Here is a 17,635-nt window from a genome sequence, read left to right on the forward strand (position 1 = left end):
TCTACAAAAGTTGTGACAGTTTTGCAAGTTAAGTTTTTCCTCACCTTGTCTTAAAGGGGTTATCAAAATTGGCCACCGACATCTTCAAATCACACTGCTTTAGAATTTTTTTTCGGAGTCAATTTAAAGAAAATTTCTATTCCAATGATCCACAAAAATAAACATCCGCTAGTTGCTCTTAAAAATTCTTGTTTTCATTTAATATCGAAATGAAACCCCTTATTGAAAAACCCTATATTAAAATGACTCTTTAGCTTTTGAACTTTAAGCATGTTTTGTTTTGTTCAAATACAATTACAAATATTTTCTCGGCAAGACATGAAGAATTTCCAACCAGATTCCTTAAAATAATCGGAACCTGTCAAAAAATCTGACAGATAAAACAGTGTTGTCAAATTTAAATTTCTGTCTAAAAAAAACACCGTTATTACTAACTAGCTCTGTTTTATGACGCATACTCATGTTTTTTGGCAGGTAGATTAAAATAAATTACCCAAATAAACTTTAAAAAAAATTGACAACTGTCAAATGATTTGATAATGTTGTCAAAATATAAATTTCATTGCTTTAAAAAAACACACATCCCCATTATTCTTCATAGTTTTTATATCAAACTAAATACCCAAGACCCAACGTAACGGTTTAATGGCTTACAATTTATCATTATGCTTATCAAAGTGATTAATTGTGCCTCGTGCGTGAACACGCACTTCTGCAATTAACTAATTATATACCTCCTGAAAAAAGACTTCCTACCTCTCTTAGAATGTTCAGTATATTCCGGAGACAATTTAAAATGGACGACCAAGTCTGTGCCCTTGTCCGTTGGCATTTCAAATTATTTCGATTATTCTGTTTTACTCCAATATCTTTTAGCCGCAAAGCCAAATCGTCTTGCATTCATGAAACATTTTTGAGTATTTGGAGTGTGATAGTGATATTTTTCTTCTCCTTATTCTCCTTTTCATACTTTTCGGTACAAGAATATTTTGTAGTAACTGAGGGAGGTTTTGAGATTTTCGTGGAATCTGTTAAAAATTTCACAACGCTGTTAAGTGTCGACATCAGTGTTATAGAACCATTTTTTCAAAAACACAACGAACGAAATTTCTGGAACTATTACATTAAACTAAGTTCAAGGCGTCAACTTACATCAGCTTCATTTTGGACACAAGTCAAGGAGTACAAAAGATTTATGCTCAAGTTCTATGCATTTTTTATGATCAATCAATTTTATATATTTATAATTGTTAAAGAACTTTACGAAGGTGAAGCTCTTGTGATAATAATATATTGGGGTGTCTTCTTTCCTTATACGTATTTCTTGAGATTCAAAACACTTCAATTGATGTTCTATTTGGATTTGATAACAGTTGAAATTGAAAGTCTTGACAAGGACTTACAACTTCTTGTCGAATACACTCAGTTCGGAATGGAAAGGGATTGTGGGTCGTTTTCAAATTATGATGAATTTGTTCGCAAGAGTATTTTGGCTAAACAAAGAGTTTACGAAAACATTTTTGAAATGGTCAGGTGTTTTAAGAAGGCTAATGGAATATCAATGGTTTCTAATTATTTCAAATGTTATGTTAGACTTCTGTCTAATTGCGGTTGGTTTTATTGGGCATGTCGGAATTCTGATCAGTCTTACAGTGGGTTTAATTGATTTCAATATCAATTTGCATATTTAAAATAAAAATTAAATAAGCATTTCTATTTTGTTGTTAATGTTTCAGAGGACTTGTTATTGGTGCCAGCAATTTTGGAAATACCCATGTTTTTGCTAACGGCTAAGAGTTGTATGAATGCGGTAAGTTTAATTTAAAAAATATATATATTTCAAGCTGTAAGTTTAAAAAATAGAGCTATGAACTTGGTGGTCAGAGTATTATCACCAAGCTGATAGCTACAGTAATTCTTAACTCCAAACGAAATTTGGAGCCAAATGTGGCAATGTCTTTAAATTATGGGCAGGTTTATGTGACATAAGGGACTTCATTTGCAGTCAACTTCATTCTTTGAACGTACATTTTGAATAAGACAACTAGTTAGGTTTCCAAGTGTCATGAATATCAATTTCAGAACTTTTATTCACAAATCTCTACTTTAAGTTCATAGTACAAAAACTACGAAAAACATTATTGTCTAAAAAACACTTCTCAGGCAAGCGACAAGTACATCGCGATTTGTATTTTGTATTGTAAAGAAATTTTACTTAATTCTTTTCCAAATTGACAAGGAACTCTTTTACAGAAAACATTGAATGAAGTTGTGCAGAAAATTAATAAATCATAGAGTAATAAAGCTTTCAGTTGAACGCAAACACATTATAAACTGTCATTTTGACAGAAGTGGACTTATATTCATAATTAGAGAGATTTTTCTCCAACTTTCCATTTTTCCAGTCCACTTTCCATCAAAGTTGATTTAATTGGAACGTCATTTTTTGGCAGCTATTGTTTCTATGCAGCGAGTCCCCAGAACACTTTTAAGGCCATTATTTTGAAAATGAACAAGTAACACCTCTGTAAGCTTACCACAATGAGTTTGTATTTCTTAAGGCCCAACTATAATAGGCATAAGCTAGCATATGCGCGCATAAGTAAACGTGCGAATACAAAGAATCTCAATACGAGTGAACATAATGGAGTCTAGCTCCGTTTCGTTCAATTTTTCTCAGTTTCGTTAACTTAAGCACACTTAAGGCCCAACTATAATAGACATAAGCTAGCATATGCGCGCATAAGTAAACGTGCGAATACAAAGAATCTCAATACGAGTGAACATAATGGAGTCTAGCTCCGTTTCGTTCGATTTTTCTCAGTTTCGTTAACTTAAGCACACTTAAGCAAGAGCGATCGCAGTCGCTCGCCGCATAAGTAAAATCTGACATGTAGATACTTGAGCAAAATTGCATTATGGCTATGCAGTAATTTCGCAAACTTAAGTGAATTTTCGTCGGGTTTTTGACATAAGCTTATGTTTGCTTATGCCTATTATAGTTGGGCCTTTAAGCAAGAGCGATCCCAGTCGCTCGCCGCATAAGTAAAATCTGACATTTAGATACGTGAGCAAAATTGCATTATGGCTATGCAGTAATCTCGCTAACTTAAGTGAATTATCGTTGGGTTTTTGACATAAGCTTATGTTTGCTTATGCCTATTATAGTTGGACCTTTAGGTTGCATAAACTTTTCACAGATCGATTTACAGAGCAAGAGAATTAATTATTCACAATTCATGCTTACCTAGCAATAAAATTAGATTGGCATTTCTTTTCTTAATTTTTTAATTGCGCGATAAAGGGCTCTTGAAAAATCGAAAGAAATGTATGTTTCAGAGAACACGAAATTTTTGAGATCTTTGAAATATAAACTGGCCTAATATCATGACAATTTAACAGCTATCTTTTGAGTTTTAAAAAAATAATTTGAGAAGAACAACATTTACTCAAAAATTTTTTCATCAATACAAAATTTGACAGCCGGTGTCAAACGAATCTAAATGTCAAATGAAAACGTGTAAATAGGCGTGTACCATCAACTGAGCGCTCCGAGCGCTCAACTATTTTTTAAGTGAGACAATAAATCTCAGCTGAGCACTGAGATTTTTTGCGGAGATTTCTGAGACAAAAAATTCATGGATTCATTTCTCAATTTGCTTGCTCATCCAAAACAGCTGTTCAGTTGTCATTTGTCTGGTGTGGCGCGTAATTTAAATAATTTTTAAGAAAACTTTTGTATTTTGTTAGCTAGGTATGTACTTACCACTATCAGCATCCTCACTATCCTCGCTTATTAGGAGTTCCATCAAAATCTTTTCATGCTCCTCATTCCTTTTTTTATTTCTTATTTTATCTGATGAACTACTTAAAATTTGACGCAAAACTTGTTCTTGTTTGTTATCCATTTTAATCGTTTTTTCCCAAAAGTAACAAAGAATTATCAATAGAAAAAAATAATAAATTCACATCCAAAACTACAATTGACAACCTATGTTTTTGACAGCTTATGTTTGTACGGAGATTCTTATCCCATAAAACGATTCTGCCTCCGTCAATCTGACATTGAGCGCTCAGTTGATGGTACACGCCTAATGTTTGGTGTGAACGATTTTCGGGTTTTGGGCTTGGTGTAAAAAGCCTATTAGTGCCTACTTATACTGGAAAAGGGGTTACTGCTATAAAGGATGTGTTCAATCCCGCGTTGAATAGCCCATCCTGGATATGAGGATTGTTAGAACATTATTGAACAAGTTGGATACCTAAGTCGGAAAAGCTGGCTAAAAATAAAAACACCTTTCAGCTGTTCACAAAAAAAATTAAATTTCGAAATTATTGTAAAATAAATTTTGTACTAGATTATTTTAATAATTCACCCGATTCTTACAAAAGAACATGCAAATTTGAAATTCATTTTCCGGTTTCTTCAAACTTCTTCTGTTCGTTCAAATACCCACACATACCAGAAATTCTGACATCCCAGCTTTTTTGGATCAGCTGTTCTTTTACACGTAAAACAAAAACAAAAAAGTATTCCGATATCGTACCTGTCTGAGATTGGATGTTTTCAATTTTCAGCCTCGATTCTTCGATGCAAATATGGCTTTAAGTCTTATATACTGCCGAATGCAAACATTTGTCGATACTGTGCTTCTGAGTTATTTTTACAAATCTTGGGTGAATGATTTCCAAAAATAAACTTTTATCAATTGACTCGTTAAATGATTAAATTGTAATCTAATATCAGTTGATAATTAACTGAACTATAAATAATATAGAGACAAATTTAACGCTGTTGCAAATTTTCAAAACTTCCTATAAACAAAAAACAAGTTTAATCACAATTTCAAGTTGTCGAACAAGCTTTATCTTTCGTTGAGTTCATTTTGACATTTCAGTTATCTTATAGTGAAAAGCAAATTATTGACGATATTGTTAATTATAATCGTTTTGACGATTACCGTTTTGAAAATTATGGTTTAACTCCCCAGTTTTATTCATATTTGATTTAAAATTAAATTTTCAATTGAAATTAATTTAATTTTACAGGCAAAATACATATCATACAGGGTGCACAATTTGAAACACAGTGCAGATAACATAGCAGCTTCTGTTCAGGTAATTTTTCTCTCAAACTTATAAAACAACAATATTTTAACAGTGTTTAATTTTTATTTTTTTTTGTTAATTTTACAGATTCAAAATTTCTCATTGCAAATACTGCATCAACAAATTAAAATTGATGGATTGGGAATAGCATCAATGGATGGATATATGCTAACCAAGGTAAACAAAAGTTACTTTGTTATAATTTTTTGTTTGGTAAATTTGATGTTTTTTCACGTTTACTACCTCCTGCGAGGAATTGACAAATTCTCCAAGAGTAACTCTTGTCATGAAAAAGTGCTTTCTTATTAGCCGTTCGGATTCGGCATATAAACTGTAGGTCCCCTCCATTCTTGACAACATTTCTCGCACACAGGAATGGTTGAAAGTTGTAAGTTACTAGGCCCTACTTCTCAACGGACTGTTGCGCCACCCAATTTATTTTTTTATTTTTCATAAAAAGAAATAGTTTTGGTAAATAGATTTTTAATCAAAAACAAATTTTTAAACATTTAAGTAGCATTTTTAAAATGTGTTCAAATTGGATGAATGAAATCAACTTGAGAGATATCAAGAACCGAACATCAATTTTTACCAAATTTGCGTACTATTTTTTGTAGATTTCATTTTTTTATGAAAAAACGAACTGTTCGAAAACTACTGAAGATTTTGAAGACAATATTTTTAATTTTTAAAAGCTTTTTGAGTCAAAAGTAAATTTTTACCAAGTTTAAGTATTTTTTTTTTTTGTAAAAAAAAGTGTCATATTGTCAAATCTGGCAATGCCGATAATGGTAAGCACTGAAAATATCCGGCGCAGCCATCTTGCCTTTGCACAGACAAATAGAATGTGCAATAACCTCACTTGAAAAGAAACGGTCAACGAGACGGAGCAAGTTCCCGCAATTATATACCTACTTGATATTCCTATGTAATTATTAATTTAAAAAAAAAGGAAAAAAAGAAAACTAAATGAAGGTTCAAAACAAAATAAGTATATTAAGAAAACAAACTATACAATGTTATATATCTGCAGGAAATAAAAGTCACTTGAATTGAAGTAAAAATCTATTTGGTCTAAGTGGCTTAGTTTTCAATTTTAAAACAATCTTTAGCGAACACTGTCAATTAGATTTTTCTCAAAATGTTTAGGTTTTTATTTTTCGTAAAACTATCGATTACATTTTTCTCAAATTTTTTATTTTTTGTAAAAAATAACTGTCAATTAGATTTTTCTCAAAATGTTACTTTGAATGTTGACGATATTTTTTAAAAGGTAAAAGTAGTTTAAAGTTTTGAAAAGATATTGGAGTCGAAAATCATTTTTTACCAACTTTTATTCATTTTTGTTTAGGTTTTTTTTTTTAATTTTCAATTCGATTTTTCTTAATTTTTTTCCGAATGTTGAGAACAATATTTCATAAAAGATTAAGATAAGTTTGCAGCCATAATCTCAAGTTGTTGAAAAGATATTTGAGTCGAAATTTAATTTTTAACAAATTTGAGTAATGTTTTTTTTATAAAAAAAAACGTCAATTTGATTTTTCTCAAAATTTTACCAGATGTTAACGTTTTCTTTCGTTGCACAAAATTGTTTCGGAGATACAATCATTTTTTATTCGTAAAATTTTCAAGGTAACAAATTTTTTTGTCAGTTTTTTTATTTATAAAACAAACCTTTAGTTGGAATTTTTTTGAAATATACTGGTTTGGTATCACGTTACAATATATAATGTAAAATTTAATTCAAGTCTCTAGCGTCATTGCTTCGTGTGGTATTTAGGGTTAGGGTTAGGGTTAGGGTAAGGGTTAGGGTTAGGGTTAGAGTTAGAGTTAGAGTTAGAGTTAGAGTTAGAGTTAGAGTTAGAGTTAGTGTTAGAGTTAGAGTTAGAGTTAGAGTTAGAGTTAGAGTTAGAGTTAGAGTTAGAGTTAGAGTTAGAGTTAGAGTTAGAGTTAGAGTTAGAGTAAGAGTTAGAGTTAGAGTTAGAGTTAGAGTTAGAGTTAGAGTTAGAGTTAGAGTTAGAGTTAGAGTTAGAGTTAGAGTTAGAGTTAGAGTTAGAGTTAGAGTTAGAGTTAGAGTTAGAGTTAGAGTTAGAGTTAGAGTTAGAGTTAGAGTTAGAGTTAGAGTTAGAGTTAGAGTTAGAGTTAGAGTTAGAGTTAGAGTTAGAGTTAGGGTTAGAGTTAGAGTTAGAGTGGACCAAAATGTATCACCCACTCAATTTTCTTGAAAGCGCTTCTGCATCTTTCTGAATTATTACTTGTGTAACAAAATTTATTTGAAATCGAGATCTCTTCTGGTTCTTGAGCGTATACACGCACGACTTATACCGATGCAAGTCAGCAAACTTAATGACGGAGCATACGAAGGCCAACGGGAAGTGGTTGCTTTGACCTTAGCTTTAAGTGATTAATTGAAAATTTTAATAGTTAAACTAATTCAGCAGTCGCAATCGACCCGAAGAACAACTAACACTGTTTGTTTTTGGTAATTAATATGTAACTCACGAACATAAAAATCTTTTATTTCGACTCTAGGGACCTTAAAACGTCGATAAATGTCAAAATTTTGAATCTGACAAATCGGACCCATTACAATAACTACCTATGGGAAGTTAATTAAGATTTGTACTTCAAAAAATCATAATACATTTTTTGTTGAAAACTATGTTGTTTACGGTTTAACCGTACTGTGTTTTTTTGTTTGCATTTTTAGATAGGTATATTTTAAAAACCTGGCAGTTATACGGTAAGATTTCAAATCAGGTCAGTACAATCTTTTCGAAAAACAATGTTTGGTTTTTAAAAATTGTAAGAATTATCGAATTGCAAATTAGTTTTAAAAAGAAGTTGGTTGTCAACGTGGATAGCGGAATACAAATTTTCACGTTAATACTTTCTTTGACGAAGTATTGGAATTCCAAAAGGCCGCTCTAAGTTAAATTATTGATTCGATATTTATAAATCTAAATCCCGAAACTGTTACCATAACAATTCTTTAACCCATAAAATTGTCCTCTTCTATTTCAGGCTGTTGGATCGATTACAACTTACATGGTGTTTTTCATACAATTTATGCCTAAATTTAAATCAAAGTTTGATTAAAAATTTCGCAACTATATAAATAACAATTAAAATAACTCAACAGTGAAAATCTGCACTCCAATAAAATTAGACACCCAAATAGACACACACATATTTTTGTCAAACCTACTTTTATTATTATCTTCAATAAATATATAATAATGTATCATAATAATAAATTTCCAAGCAATTTAAAATTTAATTTTGATTTGTTTCTATGTTTTTTGTATTTGTATTACAATGCAAATTTATAGCGTAGTATAAAAACGATTGTAATCATAATATTTTGGTCATTTGTGTTTTTTTTTTTCCTTTCTTTCTCATTTAATTTAATTTTGTCTAAAATCTACAATTAATCAAATTTGGTAATGTTAAAATTTTAGAATAAATTTCTCAATATACTAAAAAGCTTTCTTATTAAAAAAAAAAAAAATAATCAAAAAATTTAAAAAAGTGAATTTTATTAAATGCATTTTTTTAAAGACTTTATTTTGTAGTTTTTATGATTACTCTACTAAAATACATTGTTATGTAATGTATTGTATATTTTTTGTTATCTTATTTAAGTCTGAAGAAATTGTATCTACAAATTATTTGGTGTTTTAAAGGTCAATAAATAAAAATAAAGGATTTTTCTATATATCATTACGTTTGAAAATATAATTTTGAATATATAATCGAATGAAAAAGAAAAAATCATCAAATCGAAGCGAATTCATAGCAATGGGATAAAAGGATGTCAGAAAACGCGGGTCAAATACAACTTAAGTAATAGAAGTTTATCCTTAGGAAAAACTTTGCAAGTAATACGGCAAAATATGCTCATTGTTTACGGTACAAAGGACAAACTTAAATGAAGTTACATCATATCGCTTTGAATTTTTGACACCTTGTTCATTAGAGAACTCTGAAACATAAGGAGCTGTTTCGATTGGTAACATTGAAAAAGCGAAATAAATATTGGAGCACTCAATACCTCAACTAATTATTGAATAACTGACAACCATAGTTCTTAACCAATGATCCATTAGGCAATCGAATGAGATTGAATATTCAACTTCATGGACATATTTTTTTCCTAAGAGTTTGATAATAATTTATGTAGATGAAATTCGCTATCACTTCCTATTTGGATATTTATTGATCTACTCTAAAATATTTGGATACAAAAAATGACATTTGACAAAACTTCAGATGTTTTCCTAGGTTGAATTTTTAGAGTGATTCTGATAAATTCTTATAAGGAAAGTATCGCGCAAAGTTATAGTCATTTTGACCATAGCAGCATTTATCTCTTTTATTCTCCATAAAAATAGAGAGGTAAAGAGAGAAACAGTCAATACGACTATGCAAATACATAATAACAGTCAACTATAAACTTATCCGAATCCATCTCAGTTCTGTTCTTTTCCTGCAACTAATAGTGGTTAGATCGCAGGGATCATACTTTCCTGAACTTGTCTCGTATATTCTTTTTGTTGTGTTCTAATTTATTTTATCAGCTATGGTTCATCGTCTTCATCACCTCTATTTTTCTTGAAAAATTGTGAATGTAATATGATACACGGAACGTACCTACATTACGTATTATTTTAAAATGGAATCAAGGATTAGAAGAAGTGCAAAATGTAAAAAAGAAAAAACATAACAAATCACACCAAAATCGTTTACATTTTGTTTTATATAATTGTGTGTGGACAAAACTTAAAAAATACAAATTCAAAATTAAAATAAAAACGATACACAAATTAACTCAGTCTCTTTACTGCCTAATTGTTGTTTTTGTTTAATAGCACAATATTTTTTGTTTGTATAACGATCTAAATCTGAGTTTTTGGAGTTGTTATCTTTTTTTTGTTAATGTTTTAACTATTTCTATTTTTATTAATATAAGTTTAATCATACTCATGACTTGATTCACGTTTGCTTATAAGATTTTCCCTTTCTTCGTCATTGCCCTCGACTATTGTCGTAGTGGGCGGTGCATTGCGATTTAATGCCTTCGTCTTGTGGAGACCTGCGGTCAGACCAGATTCTGTAAGTACTTCAACCTCATCGTCATCGTCCTCATCGGATACACTAAAGTACGGATGTGACGAAGCCGGTCGGAATTTATAACCAGTCAATACAAAGAATACATAAGTGGCCATTTCATGGAACATCTCATCCAACCATGCGTATTGGAATGCAACTGTTATCTTTAAGAGATAGACAATTATTCGTGTGAAATAGATGTAACATACGATCATAATGTAGAATTGACGGAATAGTTTAAGTTTGCGTAGATTTATAGCTGCTTTTCCATCGGTGGCTGATGCTTCGTGTAAATGTCGTATGGACCAAACGACGGGGAAAAGAATTGCTCCACAACAAAGAAGATCGACTAGAATGAATATGTCTCGCCAGGTGCGATATTCAACATCACTTTCTTCACTTTCGGCGATGATAATTTCAGCTACGTTCGCAAGGATCTTAAAATAAAATGTTGATTTATAAATTAAAAAAAGGACATAAATTAGTTCATTCTTATATTACTGACGCCACAGACCAAAAGTTTTGAGCCATTTTAATTATTTCAAAAACACACACATTTAAGTAACGAAAATATTTTGTCTGTAGAAAAAAGTCAAATAATACCGTAAGCTAAGCTTATTCAAAACACAGAGCGAGTGTTAAGAAAATATCGATACCGGAGACATCTGTCTTCAGGGCCAGTTATAGTTTTTTTATAGTATAAACCAACGAATGACATGGAAATTGTGGCGGTCGGTGTTTAAACTCAATGTTTTACAGTTTTATCATTTTAAAAGCTCCTTTTTTAATTCGGTTTAAAAGATTTGAAAATTTAGAATGAAACAACAACAACTTGTGTGTGCTACCACAAAGTTCATAGGCTGGAGTTATAGCTATTTTGTAAATTCGGCAAGCAGCTGCCTTAAACTGCGAGTATAAAATTTCATACAAAAACCTCCTTAGAAAAGATTTAAGTTTGTTTTAAGGGCAAGTATCCAAATTTGATAATTATACTCAAGTTTTGGACGAATGTGTGGTTAATAAATTGTAGTTAGATCTGAAGTGGTGAAACAAATGCCTTGCATCGGCGCAGGAATCCTAAAGTCTTAGTGGGATTTGTGCTTTCAATTCGACGTGTGATCACTCCACTTTCTTCTATGCAAGAACCACCAATAGGAAGTGGCATTTAGGGTGGGTTACGCTTTAGCGATAGTAGACAGCATTGAGCTGTAAATTGTACAGGGTTTATAATTCCCCATTGGAAAATGTTGTCAGAGCTGACCTTTGAAGTCACTTGCGGAGTACAAGGATAACTAAGAACTGAAAAGTTGCAGACAAGAAATCATTTATGGTAATTAAATAGTGTGGGAGACTTCTGTAGCCCTCGGACACACTAGCATTTATTTTTTGAATAAAAGATTTAAGGTATTTTCTATCCCAACACAGAATAGATGGGTAAGAAAGCTTGATGCCAAGCTCTATCACCAAATCTTTAGTCGACGAGATGTACCATGACATCGCCAGTGGTCACATTGGAACGAAAGCTGCCGGTCATTAAACTTGTTTTTCTTCAAGACATTTCATAGGCTTAAATTGATTAGCGTTTCCATGACTTTGAAAAAAAAAGGAAAGTAAGTGCAATGGGACGACTGTTAGAAGGGAGAAGGATTTACTTTTGTTTTTAAAGAATTTTCTATCCGCTAGTAAAGACACTAGGATATATAGAGAATTTAACGTAACGTTGAAGAACATCTCTTCAGACCGATGGGATGGTATGGGATGGACGGATGGGCACGAGTGCGAAATAGAATATTCATCCCATAAAATCGTATACGCTCCCAAGTACAGGAGGAGTCATGTCGCTCTCTGGCAGCGTGTTCCACAAATAAAATGGCTTTATAAATCAAGCTTAAAAAATATGTGTCATTGACATCGAGCGTAGGAACTTTGTGTTAGGAACATTTGTTAAAAAATAGCAGTCATTTTTACTAACTGCGGGACATTATAGTATTTTTGCCATAATTACGGCAAATAATGACCATTTCAGCTTGAGTCAGGATGTTCAACTCCTTAAAAAGTTTCTCGCCATACCTTACTTCCGGCGTTGTCTCACAGAAATAGCCTGAATAAATGTATGTGATACACGCATAAATGATGCGCTCCTGAACAGTAAATTCAAACCACTTATAATTCAAATTTTTAATAATACAAGGGGCATACCGTCGTAGAAGCTGCAAGACGAAAAGTGGCACTAACCTATAACCATGAAGGTTAGATTCATTGTCCTGTAGAAATACGAGTTTTTCACTTTTCAAGGTAGGTAGGAACATAGAGATGGCAGTTAAGAAAAGGACTTCGAAGCCTCAAGAGGAATATTTACCGATTCCGCAAGCATGCTATGAAGGCTCGCTTCTTGCCTCAACAAATTATCACCCCCTTAATTTCCGTAAATCCTCCTATGAAATAAGGTAGCCGAAATGATTTCGAAACAACTGGCCCAACTGCACACCGCGTCATTTTGCCGCAAATTCTGTCTGGTAGGAAAAATGACTTAAAAATCCTTACTGAGACTTACGAAGGGGAGGTCTAGTAGTCCTTAGTAGAATTAATTTTAGTCCAGAATACAAACCAAATCTTCTGATGTCATCTTGTACGATTCGATACTTATTAAACATTACATCGTGAGTTCTACGAGCAGAAGTGGAGAGAGAAACACCGGCTTTTTAGATGGAAAAAAAGAGAGCAAGAGAAGCGCGCGATCGAGGAGATAGAGGAATGTCACAACAGGAATGAGGTTCGTAAATTTTACCAAAAGGTAAAAAAAACCTCCCAAGGGTACCAGCCACGAACCGAAGCCTGTAAAGACGATCAGGGGAACATCGTAGTAGAACCGCAGTCGATGCTGAGAATATGGAAAGATCACTTCTCCAAATTATATAACGGCGATGACGAACCGAATTCCGCTGTAAGGGAGATATAACCACTCAACCTCGGCGACGCAGATCAACAATTCCGCCTTTCCGACGTTGACGAATAAAGATAGCTATATCTAAACTTAAGTCAAACAAAGCTGCTGGAGCCGACAGCATCGCTGCCAAACTATTTAAATCAGCAGGTAATGATTTGGTAGGGAGCATGCACCAACTCATCTACAAAATATGGTCGGAAGAAAGCATGTCCGATACATAAAAAAGGAGACCCTCTTTATTTGCTTCAACTACAGAGGTATCACTCTCCTTAACATTCAATATAAGATATTTTCTGCCGTATTATGTGAACGTCCGAAGCCGTTCGTCAACAACCTGATGGGTCCTTTTCAGTATGGCTTCAGACCAGGAAAGTCCACTATCGACCAAATATTCACACTACGGCAGATCTTGGAAAAAACCCAGGAACTTCACATCGAAACCCACCATCTCTTTATCGATTTTAAAGCCGCGTATGACAGCATCTATACGGAAGAGCTCTACAGAGCAATGTCTAGTTTGGCATCCCTGTCAAACTTATCCGTTTGTACAGAATTACGCACGCTGCTCTATCAAGGTCGAGAAAGATCTCACCGATACATTGGATGTCAAAAAAGGTTTTAAACAAGGCGATGCACTGTCATGCGACTTCTTCAACATCGTTCTGGAAAGAATTGTGCAAAACTCAACCGTCAACACTAGATTCACAATCTTCCAAAAGTCCATCCAACTACTCGGATACGCAGATGATATTGACATAATTGGAAGATCAAAGCGTGAAGTCAGTGGAGCGTTTTTGAGCATTGCGACGGAAGCGAAGAAGATTTGTTTAGTGGTCAATGAGGGCAAGACCAAGTATATAAAAAAAAAAAAAAGACACTGAACAATGACGTCTTGAACAAAACTTCTCCATGGACAGCTATAACTTTGAGGTAGTTAAGGACTTTGTCTACCTAGGCACCGCCTATAAGCACAGACAACGACACCAGCGCTGAAATCAAACGAAGAATAACTCTTGCAAATCGCTGCTTCTTGGGACTTAGAAGGCAATTGGGAAGTAAAGTCCTCTCGAGCATGTAAAATCACCATCTATAAGACACTCATCATCCGGTTCTCATTTATGGCGCTGAGGCCTGGACCCTGTCAAAGAAAGATGAGAGCGTCTTAGGATCCTTCGAGAGAAAAATTCTTCGGGTGATTTTTGGTCCCGTACGCATAGATGGAGAATGGAGGAGAAGATATAACGACGAACTGTACGGGCTGTACAGCGACACTGACCTAGTTAGCAGAATTAAAGTCCAACGGCTTAGATGGCTGGGTCATCTAGAGCGAATGGACATCAACGCTCCAACCCGGAAGGTCTTCGAATATAATCCCGAGGGACGGCGCAGTAGAGGAAGAGTAGAGGAAGACCGCGAGTCAGGTGGCGCACTAAGGTGGGTGAAGATCTCAAATTGGCGAAACTTGAGACAGCTAGCTAGGGACCCAGCTGGCTGGAGACGCTTGTTGGTTAAGGCCCAGGTGCGCCCCGGACTGGGGCGAAACAAAAGATATACAGAAGAGAAAACAAATGACAACAGAATGCGGTAGATTTCGAGATGGTCCCCAATTTTTCTCCTGATGCTCAATTTTAGTGATCGATGGGAACATATGCTTTTATCAGTGACTAGGTCGTTGCCATGTATAGTTTAATATCTAGAACTCAGATTCAGCGCTCCATAAAGCTCTTTCGAATATTTGTTTACAAAGTCTATTAGGTTTTTAACCAATTTTAGGCTTTTTAGTCAAACTTTTGGAATGTAGCGTTTATTTTTGTTTGCTATAAGAAAAAATTACTCACTTGCAATGGAATCACAATCATGAAGATTTTTTTGTCCTTATCATTCAAAATGTGTTTGATGAATGTCCAACCAGTTCCAATCAATAAAATGGTAATGAAAAGAACTGCACCTTTCAATCTAGAAGAAAAAAAGTAAAACAAAAGAAAGCTTAAGACCAGTATCACAAAGATTCAAGTAAAAATATAAGCCAGAGATTTTCCTTTGCCAGACTCAATCTTTTCTGGTAACACACGATCAGTACTTACAAATGAGTAACATAGTAGAGAATAGCCCATGTCTCAACATGTTCCCCTCTGATTTCAATGAAGTGATAGTTGATTGCGTGGAACATCAGCGACAGTGACTTCAAGAAAACCAAAACAGCCATAATGTAATGGATTTTAAATACGGAATGCCTATGCAAAAACAGAACAAATCAAATATTGGCTACTGTATTATTGTTAACACGCTTGACTCACTTGCTCTTTTTCAAAATGAAAACCCAAAACAATCCCGAAAGGAAGAACAAAAGACTCATCATAAAGTACAGAGCTGGCAAAGGCATCTCGCCAGCTGATAGGAAATTTCCATTGTTGTTCTCCTCAATATCAACCTAAATACAAATATTTCAACAAGGCAAAATAACACATTGACCATTGATCTTACATTGAAAGACAATTCTTTGGTGGTATGATAATTTGGACAGGCGTGGAAATACAAGTTGTATAATCCCTCTTCATGTGGCGATGCTACAAACATCGAGAACTAAAAATAAAAAGTAATGTTATTATATTCACTTTATGGCATCTTCTCTTTCTTACCGAGGTATTGTAGTAGTTCTTATTACCAACTAAAGTCCTAGTCAGAGGTAAAGTTAGATCCTTACAAATTCCTTTATTTTCACTTGGAATTGCGGGGGCATTTTCTTCCCGTGGTTCGAATTCTCTCTTCTTTCGTCTCTGCATAAACAATGCCGAATCACTGACTTTGGATTGCCGCTTTGCTCGCATCGCTGGAAGCTGTGAGCGATCTTTGTAAATATGTAAATTCCTCCAATCCGATGAACATGTCACACTAACTCTGTTGATGCAATCAAATGTTATCTAAATTTTCTTTGTTTATTCATGAAGCTATGTTTACTTAAGATTTTTTAAATCCATCAAAAAGAAAATAATTGGTCCACTTCGTTGTGCCGAAGCTGGTTCATCGAGAATACATTTGTTTTGATGTGAATCCAAATATGGATTCATAGCATCAACTGTTGTCTTATCCAACGAAAGTCCAAACTAGAAAAAAACAACACAATCATTACACAAAATCAGAAATGGGAATTGAAAAAACTGGAAAAAGGAGGTGGGTTCATTGTGTTACCAAATCATTTTCATTCTCATTCGATATCACGAAATTACTCAATTTAACATCCAGAATTCCACTTTGATAGAAACCAAAGGTACTCAAGGCGATGTATCGTCGTGTATCATCCTAAAGAAACGAAAATTTAAAAATTATTTTATTATTGCGTGGCTTAAATAAATAAAAAGGAAAAAGTAAAATGGTAAGAGAAAAAAAACCTTACCCGAACTTCAAGGTGATGTTTTCGGGCTAAACTTAAACTGCATAGCATTAAAAGAATCAGAAATCCTTTTAATCGAAGCATTTTATAAATAAATATATAAAAAATGTTTAGAAAGTTTGTGTTTTTATAAATTTTATTCGCAAACTGCGACGTTTTCGTTTGTTTTTCTTTTTTAAACACTGAACTCTTTAGAACAAAATTATTTTATTTTACGACAGACACTCAACGACAACAACAACACAATTTAATGTAACTGTCAGTTGGGTTTTGACAGATGTGTCATCATTGAGTTAAGTGATGCCAAGAAAACCAATTATTTTCTTGGGTTAATGTTACACGATGACTTTTTAAAGTATTGTGGTATCTCAACCATCGACTTATTATACAGGGTTATCCATTTTGCGGTTTCAAAAGTAAACGTAAATAAAACACGTGAAAAGTCTTTCTTTTCTAGTTATAAAGTTTGAATGTTGACATTATGTGTGAATCAGTCATCATTCAAATCATTTAGATGACCACTATGCGAATTGTTGCAAGCATCGATTCTTTTGAGGTAATTTTCGACCACTTTTAGACAAGTATCGGGTGGTATCTCAACCATTACTTGCCTAATGTTGGGTTTTAAGTGCTCAAGAGTGTTGTGGACGCCTGAACATCCTCAAATCCTTAGGGTTACAATTTCTGAAAAGAAATGAAAATAAACAAAATATGAAATAAAAAGAATAAAAAAAAAGGGAAAAGTAAACATAAACTTACCAGAGGAAAGCACACTGCGCAGCCGTGTTCTGCTTGCTCATAATGGTATCGGTGACTGACAGTTCTCCATTTCTCCAATCTCTACACGGATGCGAAATAATAGGTGTGTTCCAAGGGCGAGTTGGGTTGCGTGTTAGATTAGTTAAGTTGCGTGTGACCTGAAAACTTACGATACTAGTTTTGTTTTAGGTTCGTATTTAGACTTCGTGAACAACCATTTTTTGCATGTTATTGTTTGTTATGGATTAAATGTTTTATTATTATTAATGTTATTATTTCGTTATTATGTAATGTGATGTTTGTAGTGTTCTGGTCTC

The 17,635-nt window shown here is 33.5% G+C and overlaps 2 protein-coding genes across 2 annotated transcripts in view; one reads left to right on the forward strand and one right to left on the reverse strand.

Annotated features, from left to right (window-relative positions):
- Positions 1-8,830, forward strand: part of LOC129945491 (gustatory receptor 8a) — a 28,439-nt gene extending 19,609 nt beyond the window's left edge. Inside the window, exons 2-5 of the mRNA XM_056055275.1 lie at positions 1,737-1,810; positions 5,050-5,118; positions 5,197-5,286; positions 8,134-8,830. Of these exons, the coding sequence (XP_055911250.1) occupies positions 1,737-1,810; positions 5,050-5,118; positions 5,197-5,286; positions 8,134-8,208 (308 nt within the window). The 3' untranslated portion in view covers positions 8,209-8,830. The remainder of the gene's footprint in view (positions 1-1,736; positions 1,811-5,049; positions 5,119-5,196; positions 5,287-8,133) is intronic.
- A 1,020-nt stretch (positions 8,831-9,850) lies between these two features.
- LOC129945490 (protein GPR107) lies at positions 9,851-16,794 on the reverse strand. Its single transcript, XM_056055274.1, has 9 exons — positions 16,563-16,794; positions 16,358-16,468; positions 16,127-16,272; positions 15,808-16,066; positions 15,653-15,751; positions 15,466-15,599; positions 15,253-15,402; positions 15,007-15,124; positions 9,851-10,658 (listed from the first exon to the last, which is right to left on the reverse strand). Exons 1-9 carry the CDS (start codon positions 16,641-16,643, stop codon positions 10,083-10,085), a joined length of 1,674 nt encoding a protein of 557 aa, XP_055911249.1. The 5' UTR covers positions 16,644-16,794; the 3' UTR covers positions 9,851-10,082.
- Between the last annotated feature and the right edge of the window lie 841 nt (positions 16,795-17,635).

Source organism: Eupeodes corollae, chromosome 2 (genome assembly GCF_945859685.1).
Source record: "Eupeodes corollae chromosome 2, idEupCoro1.1, whole genome shotgun sequence".
NCBI classification, from domain to species: Eukaryota; Metazoa; Arthropoda; class Insecta; order Diptera; family Syrphidae; genus Eupeodes; species Eupeodes corollae.

Excerpts from the sequence above, each read along its gene's own strand:
- LOC129945490 (XM_056055274.1), bottom strand. The coding sequence starts at position 16,643 with ATGCTTCGATTAAAAGGATTTCTGATTCTTTTAATGCTATGCAGTTTA. Across the intron at positions 15,752-15,807 it reads AGAACTACTACAATACCTCG|TTCTCGATGTTTGTAGCATC; the intron begins GTAAGAAAGAGA and ends TTTTATTTTTAG. Across the intron at positions 15,403-15,465 it reads TTCATTTTGAAAAAGAGCAA|GCATTCCGTATTTAAAATCC; the intron begins GTGAGTCAAGCG and ends GTTTTTGCATAG.